This window comes from Parasteatoda tepidariorum, chromosome 8, assembly GCF_982258835.1.
Source record: "Parasteatoda tepidariorum strain Cologne lab strain chromosome 8, Ptep-v5.0, whole genome shotgun sequence".
Taxonomy (NCBI): Eukaryota; Metazoa; Arthropoda; class Arachnida; order Araneae; family Theridiidae; genus Parasteatoda; species Parasteatoda tepidariorum.
The window spans coordinates 50,525,891-50,540,086 of NC_141762.1; the positions used below are offsets into that span (position 1 = coordinate 50,525,891).

Below are 14,196 nucleotides of genomic sequence, written 5' to 3' on the forward strand. Positions count from 1 at the left end.
ATTTAAATCATCTTTTCTATCAATATAGATTAAAATCATCTTTTCTATCACCATAGATTAATACCATCTTTTCTATCCATATAGATTAATACCATCTTTTCTATCAATATAGATTAATACCATCTTTTCTATCAATATAGATTAAAATCATCTTTTCTATCTATATGGATTAAAATCATATTTTCTATCAATATAGATTAATACCATCTCTTCTATCTATATAGATTAATACCATCTCTTCTATCACTATAGATTAATATCATCTTTTCGATCAATATAGATTAATACCATCTTTTCTATCAATATAGATTAATACCATATTTTTATCAATATAGATTAATACCATCTTTTCTATCAACATAGATTAATACCATCTTTTCTATCAATATAGATTAATACAATCTTTTCTTTCAATATAGATTGATACCATCTTTTCTATCAATATAGATTAATACCATCTTTTCTATGAATATAGATTAAAATCATCTTTTCTATCAATACAGATTAAAATCATCTTTTCTATCAATATAGATTAATACCATCTTTTCTATCAATATAGATTAAAATCATCTTTTCTATCAATATAGATTAATACCATCTTTTCTATCCCTATAGATTAATGCCATCTTTTCTATCAATATAGAATAAAATCATCTTTCCTATCAATGTAGATTAATACCCTTTTTCCTATTGGTTTCGATTAATACCATCTTTCCTCTCAATAAATATTAATATCGACCTTCCTATCAATATAGATTAATACCATCATTCCTTTCATTATAGATTAATAGTATCTTTGCTATTAATAAAGATTAATACCATCCTTCTAATTAATATAGATTAATACCATCTTTCCCATCAATATAAGATTAATAAAATAAATTAAGAACAATCCACTGTGACACCAACTCGTTTTCCATTTTTTTTTATTGTAGATCCGCCTAGCAAATTCAGTAGAAAGCGTCTAATTGATAGTTTAATTTTACAGAGTAAGCATTCTACATTTAGCGTCTTTATCATACTTCTATTTACTCCTACTTATTCTTATTTATTTAATTCAATTTCTAGATAAGTTCTGCAATAAATGGAGAAAATAAAGATCTATATCGATAATTTATCGAATAACATTTCTGCAATAACTACAAGAAATAATACACGTATCGATTCTACAATTAGTTAATGTTACATATCAAGCGTATAAATAAGAGTTATATTAAACTACAAAATAAGTTTAAGAACAAAAAAAATTAAGATAAGTTGAATCAAATTATAATTTATTTTAGGTATAAAAGAAAATGCAGTGTTGCCTTCTTAAACACGCAGCCAAGAACGTTCGAGTAATTTAAGAAATTAAAATAAAACATTTACCCAAACGATTACAACATTACTCCATAAATTCAATTAAAAATAATAAAAGAAAACGATATTCCAAAAGAAAACGATCGTTAACTCATCGTCCAACGAGTAGTTAATTTTACTACAGCTGAGGGCCGCTGTATACCTTAAGAAATAAAAAGATTTCATTTCCCCTCATCTGCACTTACATTATTTGAGACAAAACACTTATTAATAAGTACATCGAATATTTATTTACGCATAGAGTCATCAATCACTTTTTAATTTGAGATTCTAGAAATGCACCAGCAGCTCATAGGAATTGCATTTTCAAATCGCCATTCGACAATCATACCATTTTTTAAAATAAATTTCATTCAAATCGGAATAATATTTTGGAATGAATGTTCATTAAGTTATCAATGATAATTGAGTCCTTTTTTCTAATTCGACTCATAATTAGTTTTCCACAATGCCGAGGGAAAAAAATGGCTAATTTATTAAATAACTTATTTGCCCTCAGAAAATATTTCAGCAATTGTTAATTGAAAAATATCTTTTTCTTGGAAATTCACTGAATTTAGGATATTAATATTTTCTTGACATTTCGCGTTTAGTTTCTAAGTTTTTTAGCTTTTTCAAGCAAAGCAGAATACAATTACTCTGATTGTTTTTATTTATTCTTTTAAAACCCTTTTGGCTTTACGACTTTAAATATGGATTCAAAGTATTATAAAAAAAATTGTTTATTGCATATATATGTTTATAACATGTTAATATATACTTAGATATATATTTTATAAGCATTCATATGGACAATAATAATACTTTTTACCGAACTTGCTGGTATACCTAGGTTGTTTTGTAGTCTAATATACATCACTGTTGATCATCATTCGTATATTAATAAAGCACATTTGTTACACTTCTGAATTTTCCTAATCTGAGTTGGAATGGCTGAATTGATAAAATTCTCATCTCCCAACAAGGTGATCCAGGTTCGTAACCCCTCGCAGGGAAAAAATACTACTTCTGTCTCGCACCGACCACAGCGTTGATGAAAAACATCTCCAAGAGTAGACGAACCATGAATTAAAATCCCTTTCCTTTCAGATTTACCGTTGGAAAGTGTCTATGGTTTTCCTAAACCATGTTGTACTAGTGCGAATGCCGACCAGCCTGTGTAGGGGGCAGGGAACTGTCCTTGCATCAGAAAGGTCCTGGATTCGAATCCCGGGCAAGGCATTGATATTTCTTTCTCTGTGTGTGTGCTCCATGTCCTTTCTCCTTTGTGTGTGAATGTGACCCGCCGTATAAACGGGTTGTGATTGTGTGAATAGCGTGGCAGAAGTCGAATTCCTGGCCGTAGATGGGCCAGGAACAATCCGGGAACAATCGCACCCCCACTGCCTGAACAGGCATACAACAAAAAAACAAGTGCTGATTAATTTAACTTAAAAAGTCTTCCATGAATGAAAGTTTGCCTTAATGCTTGAACCAGAAGTTTCCTTGCTTTCTAGATTGGGTATAGAATAGCAAAGCTACGATGTTGAATAAATTCGATATCAATCAGCTGTTCAACGCGAGTAATAAAATAAAATATGACTATTATGAAACAAAATTATAGCGATTAATTGTAATATTTAAAGAGTGACAGACGATTTTAAATGTTGAACTAAATGAAACCAAAAGGAAATGACAAAACTTAATTTATACATACTATGCTCAAGTTAGACCCTTATTTTTATATCTTATATCTTTACTCTCTATCTATCTATTACTCTCTATCTGTCTTATATCTATCTATCATCGTTATATCTTGACTCTTATAATCTTAAAGTGAGCTAACCAATCTCCTTCCAGGCTTTCCCTTTCTCTCAACCTTTGACGATTCTGAATTTGAACTAGGATCGCGGGAGCCTTGAAATTGGTTCAAAAAAGTTTTTTACAAAAACTGGATTTTACTTTAGTTCTTGAACACTTTTCATGTTAAGCGCATATTAAAACAGGGTACTAAGACATAGTTTATGAATTGATATTATTAAATCATTTATGAATCCAATTTTTCCGGATGTTTCGTTTTATTTATCAACGAAACTCTATTTTATACAGAAAGCCATTTGTTTATCTACTGCTTTTCCTCATTTAAAGAACCCAAACCTTTGTATCATTTTAAGCAAATGTTAATATTTTATAATAACAATACAATAGATTAATAGGTAACTATTGAGAGATCAAATGGGAAAACTCTTCCCTAAATATTGAGCGTATTGGAATATCAGTAGCCAACTGAACTTGAAATGAGCCCTCACAAATGGAAATTAATTTCATCTCTCCCATTTCCGAACTTAACGTCGTGTGGAAATGATAAAGTAATAATTCTAAATATGGTCATGAATAGAGTTCCTAAAATCTGAAGAGAGTAATGACAAGCGGTTTCAAAATTCTCCAGATTAGGGTTACCAAGGAGATTGTTAGAAGAATCGGTAACCACAGTTGGCGAAAAATCCTTCATATATCCCTTTCTGCTTCTAGTCATTAATCTTCTAGATTAAAGAAGGCAGAGGTGCCGACCAACCTAGCACCACCGTCACGCTTGCAGACGCAAATGCAGTTGCAAGACACAGACTTCTACACCATTCCTTCAGGAAATCCCTCATTACTGACTTTGATTGTTCCCGAATCTTGACATCAACAATTACTAGACTAAGAACAAACTACTTTAAAGGGATGAAAATTCCTCCAGACGAAATAAGAACTTACATTCCCTGCAAGAACTGCAGCGATGTCCAACTTACCCCGAATCACATTCTCGAGTACCCAGCCCTTTCCCCATACGTTTTACAACTGGGTATGGTGCCACTGGCTTCAGAACTTCGTGAGATCCTTTACAGTAATGATGTATTGGAGCTTGCGGATGCTGTTTTGAAGGCACACGAGGCCATTTAATTGTCCATGGACACGATAAAAAAAATAAAAAAAATCTTCTAGATAACCTTTGTTTCATTTTTTTTCTTCCAACCAACATACTCACAACTGTTTGTGTAAATTGTACATCAGCAGATTCGAGTATTAAAATATAACTTTACTTTTAGTTCTTTTGAGAAATGTTCTATTACAATTAAGCATTTAGCAAAGACAGCTAATTTCCTACCTGAAAATTAATATATTAAAAAAATAAAGGTTTTTCATAAAGGCTTAACACTGATTAGAGAAGAAAAGTTAACGGGGGGGGGGGCATTTATAAATTTATAAATTCGTCAGCATTTAAAAAATCGTTTTCTTTTAAGCACAGAATTTCAAGTTTACCGCCAACTCCTTACGAATCAATTTATTAAAATCCCAACACACCTTTTCACCAAAAAAATGGTCTTACAAATTAGAAAAACTTCAGATGACAAGTTAAAGAATTTCTTTTATAAATCAATCTTAATCACGAAAAAATATTTTAATTGTAACATTACTAGAAAAAATTGGCCTTATAAAGGGTTAAAACAAAGCATTTTAGTCTTTGATACCACACTATAAATCGGTAGACCTGGCTTTTATGACCGTGACCATTAATGCTTAGAACAATTTTAAAAATGCAAGAAATCAGCAATCAGAATTTCTTTATTTAACAATTAACGTAAACAAATTTTCTGTAATTAATTAACGAGTCAGTCAATAATTAAACATTACTTTATAAAAACAAGCGAATACGATAGTTAACAAAACAATTTCAATACAAAAATGAGGAATATAATTTCAACTCTTTAAATTGTTGAACAAGTTTAAAATTAATATTTTAATCAAAGCAGAGCAAGTTTAAAGTGCTGATAAGTATTTTAAAAATAAATAGCGTTACGTAAAATTAATTGGCTTTTAAAAGTTGTGTTAACTGGCATTTGCTTATTTTTAAAGTTTTAATTCCTAACTTACTTCGAAATAAGATATTTCAAATACTTAGAAGCAGTTGAGTGCCTAAAAAATTCTTTAGCATGATGAGAATATCGTCTGCCAGTTCAGTAATTAATCTTTCAGAATACAAACCCCTTTTAGAATGATTAAAAATAATTTTAATACATTTTCTGTGTAATTAATCTCTAATTTAACGCAAGGACACAATGGTATTTTGCATTTGGCCATTATTAAATACCAAGAAGTTCATCCATGAATGCAATCATTTTAATTAATAAAATCAGAATTTGTTTAAAACAAGCTTGGAATTAGCTTTCAAATTTTATTAGCTGGCATTTTAATTAATTTATATCTTCAATGACTTTTTTTAATTTTAAAATAAACAAAAAAATTGTGTTCTTAGTTTTACATTCAGTAAACAATTCCATATCAGTTCACCACTTAATTAAACACAAAAATGTTAAACGAGAGTGAAGTTCTAATTGCGTAGATCTTCCTCACACTTTTATTTTCCTCTTCGAAACGATTGAAATCGACTATGAACGGATTTTTATAGCGTACTTAACAATTCTTCATGTTCTTTAAAATCTATTTTATAGCTCATATTATAGTTCGCTCATTCTTTCTTTCTTTTTTTTCCTCTCTTTTCTATTTTAGATTATAGACTGGGAGGTTGAGTTATTGTCTGCAGTCACAAAGCAAGCTGTGGACATTTTGAGCCAAGATTCTTCTCAACTTGCCACCGAACTTTTGAATTGGCTTAAGCCTTTTGCAGGTAATTTTTCTTCGAAGAAAAAAGACTAAATAATATATATATATTTATATATTTATATATTTTCGCTCTCAGCGTTGTGTACTTTAATAAACTGTAAGATGATCTCGACTATCGAACTTTTGAAAAGCCTCTTGCAGACATTCTTTTATTTAAAAAATAAAATAAAATTTTATTTTTGTTTGCTATCAGCATTGTGTACACAATAAACTGTATAATGACAAATCCTCTATTTTTTGTGTATTAAATTTCTTTCAAAACGCGTATCAATCAGCTTTATCCAAGAAAAAAAAGGTATCACTATAAATAATTATTATTCACAAATTTAATTGTTTGTACAGTTAACTTTCTCTAAGACCAAAACTGAACACATGTCAAACAAATGGTTTTGAAGCAGATTAAATAAGAATAATATATAATTATGTTCGAAAGTACAAAATACGATAAATAGATAATATTATAAAGTAGTTCACAAGTAATACAGTAAAAAAAGAATAATATCTGACAAAAATGCTATAAAACAGCTGTATATAATTCTTAATACCAATAGCGCGTAGAAATGCAATGGTTAGTGTGTTTCGTCGAATAAATCTTTAACATGTCAAATATGTAACAAAAAAGGTATGGCGTTATTAGTTACGAGTTAGCTGCACCATGGGAGAAACTTTCCATTGCAAATTCTTTCACCACTGTAAGTAATTTAAAATATAGAGATAAAAAGTGAGTAAACCTAGAATAAGTCATGAAATTTCAAATTCTAAAAAGAAAACTATTAATTAAACTATAAAATTAAACACAAGGATACTTTTTTTTTAATCAACATATTTTTTATAGATAGATTTTGAATTTTTATCCTTAACGTAGAGAATTAGGTAGTTCTTTAGTCCTGTAAGAGCAGATAAATACTAGCAATAAAAAATGCGACCAAAAATGTAGTCTGAAAAACTTATTTGTTCTTCCTTTGGAAAAACAGAAGTAGTTTCGAGTCGTTAGATTTATAGGTTTAGAGCCTTTTGAAGTCTGTAATGGTAAAGTATTTCATTTCAGGTGATCAGTAAAAAAAGGTCATTTGTTTGTTCCATTTTAAAATGAATGTCTTTAACTTGCATTTGTTTCCCTAAAAATGAGTACTAAATAGACAGTTAAAGAAAAATCGCTTTTCTTTATTCCATAAATGCATTTTTATGAAACTCAAAATTCAATTTAACGGTCTTGTTTGATAATTATAAATAATCGATGAATATTGTTTTAATAAAATGCGATTAATACTTATTAAGAAACCCTGGTGTTGGAAAGATCGAATAAGTCTATACCAAGCAATGTGACATACAAGTCAGTGATTATTATTAATAACCACATTAGTAATAATCCATATTCCATACACTGCAGCTTTCTCTAATCAAGAGTAAAAAAAAAAGGAATAAAAAAAAACTATTCTAGCTACTAAATAAAAAGGGAAATATTTTAATATAAAATATCAAGTTGCATTAGATTCGGCAGATAAAGCATATTTCAAAGTTTTATTCTAAAGCCCAACTAGTTTGCATCCTCAAATATAAGCAGCTGCTAAATATTTATAAACCTAGTTTATATCCTCAGTTTAGTACCATTCACACACTTTCAGAAATCTCCCTTACATAAACGGTATTGGTTTTAATGAATTCCAAAATAATTAAATTTAATGATTCTAAATCGGGAAAGGGAAGTTAAAGCATGTATTCTCTTTTTTTCTGGACGCTTGCCCATTAATTTGTCGTTCATCAATTTAAAAGCACCACCTGAAGAATTTAAAACGTCGAGTAAAAGGTGAAGACTTTTTAATCATCATTAAAATACTTTCTCATTAGCGTTCCATAGAAATGATTTTACGAATACTTATTTTTGAACGGTAACTCAGAAACGCAATTAAAAGAATTTAACTACAAATTTTAGTATAATTTCTGCAAACATAATTGTTGCACTATTATGAATATTCGGTTAGTGCTTTCATTTATTCAAACATTTTGCAAAAAGAAAAATTGCATTGATGTTAGCTGCAATATTTCTAAAATAAAAATAGTTCATCTTTTTCAAATGCAATTTGAAAACATCTGTCTATATTAGGATTACTTATTTTTAATTATCTTTTAAATATAATTAATGAGCAGCAATCTTTTAAAATTGATTTAATTAGTCACAAGTATGTTAGCTCGAAAATCTTTTAATGTAATCTAGATAATGAATCAATTTACTACATTTTTGTAGTTAAAATACAAATTTTGTATCCGCTTGGTTGTCGCTCAGTTGTATGCTAATAAAATAAAATCATTTAAACTAACCAAAATGCACTTTTAAAATGTGATGAATCAAAATTTTCTTTAAAAAAAATTTGCGAACAGTTTCAAAATTGCGTACAGAACAGTTTTCAAAAACTTATGTGTAGTTTTTAAATTTATTTCAGTAGAAATATAATAGAATATGTATTAGAATGGTTCGAAAAAATATTTATTTTTTTTTTGCTCGTTAGAGCGAAAAAGTTGCCTATGGTAATAAAATCAAAAACGGAATAAAAAATTTTAAAATATATTTATATCTTTCGTTGGTGCATCATACTTAAAATTAACTACAGTCAAATTTTTTTGGAAAAATGACTTATCGACATCTTAGTGTTGCTCGGATAGATTAGGTATAGATCTCTAGCATTTTATTCGAAGCTCTTGTCACAAGTTTGACACACCTTTCCACATCCTGGGAATGATAAATAAACTGTAATGCGTGCAGTGTCCGAATTAACATGTGATTTAATATCATATTCACTTAAGTACAGCAGCATCGAAGAAGGATATACCCCACAAGAATTCCAATTAATGCTTCAAAGTAATCCAGAGCTAGAAAATTTATCTTTGGTTGTACGAAATTTCCAACAGTCTTCTTCTTTGAGACTGTCTTGTTTTTAATACCCTACTGATTCAACCTACGATTGACAACAGTTAACCTTCTGGAACAGATCGCGTCTGGTCAATACCCTAAGGTGATTGCATTTGTAATGTACAGCAGATATTGTTGGCTGACAGGTATTTGTTGAGAAAAGACTAAATTCCATACTACCGAACATAAACTTCCAAGCTTCGGTTTATTTTGAAATTATTGGAATTAATGCAGATACTCCGCGAATTAGAGTTTCTCTATCATTCCCAAGATGTGGAAATGTGTGTCAAACTTGCGGCAGAAGATTCAAATAAAATATGTTAACCTGAAACTAGAGAAGCTATATCCGAGTCTTGAGTTTCGCCTCATTTCTCCAAAAGATCAGAATTTAGATGTGTAATCGAAATGAAACCTTAACAATTAAGTAAACCAAAGAGTCCTATACAGTGTTGAGAGTCTTTGTGTATATACCTGACCAAAAACTTATATGGTTGGTTGGGTAAAGTGTAGGTGAAACTCGATGTGCAATCATCTTTACTGTGGTGAGTTTCGGTTGTTCCGATATAGCATAATAAACGAAGAGAAAATTACAAAAGATTTATAAACTTCTGTTTTTTCTTCTTCCTAAAACGTTACGAGAACGGAAAAAATAAGTTTTCTGATCAGAAATAAATATGTTTAAGTTATTCAAGCTATCAAACAATATTAAGGCACTAAAGCGTATTTCAAATATTTTGCAACTTAAAAACTTTAAAAAAGGCGCGTTTTTTTTCAAGTTTTTTTTAATTCGAAGTACAATACTTGAACAGAAGATATTAAAAGATTTTGTAAAATTCTATGCTGCATTCATTTTATTTTAATAGGCAATTTTTCAGCTCTCATAAATTCAAAAAACAAGAAGAAAAAAAGAAAAAGAGAAAAATTCGACCCAGTTAAGCAAAAATAAAAATATTCAGTTAATGTTTTTAACATCGAGTTAATGTCTTCAATATAGAATAAATGTCTTCAATATAGAATAAATGTCTTCAATATAGAATGAATGTCTTCAATGTGGAATAAATGTCTTCAATATCGAGTTAATGTCTCCTCATATAGAGCAGATATCTCACATAATGAATTAATGTCTTTCATATCAAGTAAATGTCTTCAATATAGAGTTAATGCCTTCCATTTTCTTCATATATCTTTCATATAAAAATTGTAAAAAACTTGACTCCTTTTATCTTTTTATCGCAAAGTTCATTTCTGCTACATATCCTTATTATGAAAAATATCGCATCGTAATTTATTTCTTGATAGATTTTTCCGGTACAACTGCAGTAAAAAGTTTAGTTACAAGTGCTCTGAAGTTCTGCAATAAATCAACGCTACCGAGACTAGTGCCTACAAATTCGTGGCTATCCTTGATTCTTCCACCACAGGTCATGAGCATGACTGTATCCCGCACCATAACCCATATGGTTGCCATGCCCGATGGACAACATGTACTCTGCTCTTTCGATCAGAAAGAAATAGAAATGTTTCACATTCCATCAAAAAATCATGTTAGAATTTTCAAAGGTAAGAATTACGTTGTTTTATCACGTAAAAACTTTGAAATCTTGTAAACGTAATAAATGTTAGAATTTTTGAACTACCTGTAAATACCATTAAGTTTATTTAAAAAAACAGTAGAGGTCCGTCATAGCGTCAATTCATAATAACAGATGAAATTGCCGTTACAGCGAGCTTGTTGCCATAAGCAGCACACATATTTAATTTTGAAATTGCAGTAAAAAAGATTTAAAAGATAAAATGAAGTACAATATCAGCTTCGAAACTGCAATAATACCGTCAATAATAGATTTTGACGTCATTGATTATTCGAAATACTGATTTAAATAGTGTCAGGAAGAGAAAAAAAGGTCATGGTAGATATATCGTCAACAAAAGACGAATTTTTCTAATTGGGTATAATATAGCCTACGTCACAGGTTGTGTTGTTCCTACTAAATTTAACCCATGAACGGCATTTTCTGCGAGCCTAACTTCAAGCCACAAATAAACAAACGAAGTGTTCGATCGTTTAAATAGCTTCTCGCCAGATTTTATTGTATTATAAAGAAAAGTTATTGAAACTAAATACAACTAAATAAACAACAACAACTAAAACAAATAACAACAACTACTAATAACAATAACTAAATAAACAACAACTAAATTCCATTCGTTTAGCATTGCGTCATATGTTGTTCCTACTAAATTGAAGTAGTTGTGTTTTTTTCATATTATACCCAATTACTTGGAAAATTGTCGTAATAGCGTACTTCTTGCTATGTGTCTTATTCGTTGCATCGAGCTTTTATATTAAATTACAAATACAAAATGACACACAGATATAAAATTGATAATAATAATTATAAGACAATGATTGGTAAATGTTACCATCCTCTTGAGAATGCACGCATATTATTGCTTATGTATATGTCCTAAATATGTATTAACTATCAAATACAGGATGTTCCACATTCACTGATTCTGATTTATGTTTTATGCTCATGTGTATAAAGCATATACCTATTATTCATAAGTAAATCAGGCTATTTCACTTCATTTACTTACCGACTTTGAAAAGCCGATCTGTGTTTATGACTATTAATATTCAACTCCTTAACCTTGTAATAATGAACCCTCTCCAAAAGACAAGAGAACTCCTGGATCAAGCATAGGGAGAAATTTGCCTTCGTGGAGGACTTTTTGATGTAACTAAACCGCATTTGCGTCACATGGAGGAAAAAAACAAGAAAACCTCTCATGGTTAACCTGAAGGAAAAGAGACTCTAAGCCATGATCCGTCTACCACTCAGAGCATTTTACGTCAGCACTGTGGTCAGTGCGAGCCGGATGCGGAATTCATATTGACAGCTATCGTTGGGATTCGAACCCGGTTTCCCCTCATTGAGAGATGAGTTCTCTATCCCCTGAGCCACCGCTTCTCAATCGGACTATTTAAAAATTAGACTTATTGTTATTTTATGAGTTTTATTCCACAGTTTGCATAAAAAGTTTTACTCTGAAAGAAATCGGCAATATTTTATTTTTAAGTGTGTCCAGGGATTTCGAAAAGGAATTAGTTGCAAGATTTTTATTTAAGTAATTGAACGTCATTCAAAAGGGATAATTTAAAGTTATTGATTCACCAGTCTCGTCTCCATTTCGACTATAGGGAACTTTTACAAAATCTTAAAATTCCCTCCCTTCAAATGTTTAAAAAATCTGAAAAAGATATTTTAATTGGAATATTGAATATTTATGGCTGTTAATGAAAAAACGATTTTCTACGTTTCAAAATTGATAAGAGAAATCTATTTTAAACTATGATTTAAAATAGAAGGACTCGCATGAGGCATTCTATATTAAGTATATAAAGTCGTGTATATGTAATGATAATTACTCTTCCATGCTGTTTCTTTCGAAACCAAACTATCATGTTATCAACAAAGCCGAAAATAGAATCCCGGTCATTAAATATCATTTTTTCTCACTTAAATATCTTTTCCTGATGCGTCAACTTCATTAACTAATTCCTACTTACGCAATAAATTCCTGGTCTTTGCTTTTTTTTCCCTCTCTGGTTTACTCCTCGTCAAATTTATACGAAACGCCTTCTCACTAATAAGTGTTGGATTTTTAATCATTCCTTTTTTCGTTAATCGGCTCCAAAGAATAAATTTGCTTTCTTCGTGCACCCCTTCCTCACATTCTTAGTTATTTTTGGTAATTACTTTTGAGAACATATCTGGTCAATGTCTCAGAATTCTTTAGATTTTTCTTTGTGCAAGATATCGAATTCCTCAGAAGCTTATTTTTTTTCTGTTAAATTCTTGCTGCTTTTGAAATCAATAGCTTACATTATACCAGCTACTTGACTTAAATAATGAGCCCTTGAGTTTAACTAGAAGATATTTTTCTGTAATTAATCAAATTAAGATAATGAGAAATTAAAATGTTTTGAATTATTTACTATTATTTATTAACAATCAATTAACAACATTATAATATCAGGGATTAAGTTTAGTAGTGAAACACTGCGCTTTAACCCTGATGGCCACTTCATGTTCATCAAAGCTCAAACCTATTAGAATCAGCTTGTATGTGAAGTAAAGGCGGTGGAGGCGCATTACATTATAACAGGAGCATATAGTATGTATAGAGTATCCTCATGCAACTGGTCATAAAATTAAAGAATCTTAATCTTCCTGATTCTTTTGCACAATACAGGTTGTTTTGGGAATGTTTCACTTTATTTTTTTTATTCAAGACATTTTAATCTCAAGTTTGAAATGGAAATAATATTTCTAAGAGTAATGAGTTATTTTTAAAAGGTCATACACATGTTCAGAAAAATCTTTAAATTTATAAAAGGAGCATATAGTATGTACAGTGCTCAAAAAAGAGAGAAAGAAACAGATCACCCTGAATAACTTTTGATATAATGATCGTGGATTTTCAAATTCTAGATCTCAATCTTAATAACACGAAGAGGATGACCTCCAATATGCTAATTAATTAGTGAAGACGATATTTTAAGTTATTATATCAGCTATACTTAGTTTCTCTGAATAAGCATGCCTTTTTTTCGACGGATTCAGATTTCTGACCACCAAAATATAGGAGATGGCCGCTATCGATGGCCGAAATATGGTTCTTATAGTTTGGTCAGAAGAATGATCCAAAGTTTGAACCCCTTAATGCTAATTTTACTTTTTGCATATTTCGCCACATCACGAGGACTTTTAAAGCAAATTGAAAAAATTTTGCACACAATTATAAAATTTGCTTATCTAAAGTTAATACTTGGCAAAAAATGAAATTTTAGTAAATACTTACTATTTTTCAGTCGAAAAAAATTTTAACTGAAAAGTATACAATTTCTTACGTCAATTTAAAGTATATAATTGTACATGAAAAAATGCAAAATTTAAACAAAATCGGTTAAATAGTTCCTAAAAAATCGAATTTTAAATATACGACGTTTTTTTTTAATTCGATTTCTCAGGAACTATTCAACCGAGTTTGCTCAAATTTTATATTTTGGCACCTAAAATTACGTACTTTTAAGTAACGTAAAAAAATGCATATTTTACAATTCAAATTTTGCTTTACTATTATTAAGACCATTATTAAATAAAAAAAAATATAAATAATAAATATTATAGCATTTACTTTTTGCATGAATTTTTCTTTGGATGAGCGAATTTTATAATTAAGTGCAAAGTTTTTTCAATTCACGTTAAAAGTTT

General features: G+C 29.7%; 1 protein-coding gene across 4 annotated transcripts in view; it reads left to right on the plus strand.

Annotated features, from left to right (window-relative positions):
* The window catches only part of LOC107456032 (protein qui-1), a 246,807-nt gene that overhangs the window by 205,507 nt on the left and 27,104 nt on the right, over nt 1-14,196 (plus strand). For all 4 annotated transcript variants that reach the window (XM_016073796.4, XM_071181411.2, XM_016073797.4 and 1 more), the window contains 2 exons: nt 5,893-6,010; nt 10,214-10,474. In XM_016073796.4, the coding sequence (XP_015929282.2) occupies nt 5,893-6,010; nt 10,214-10,474 (379 nt within the window). The remainder of the gene's footprint in view (nt 1-5,892; nt 6,011-10,213; nt 10,475-14,196) is intronic.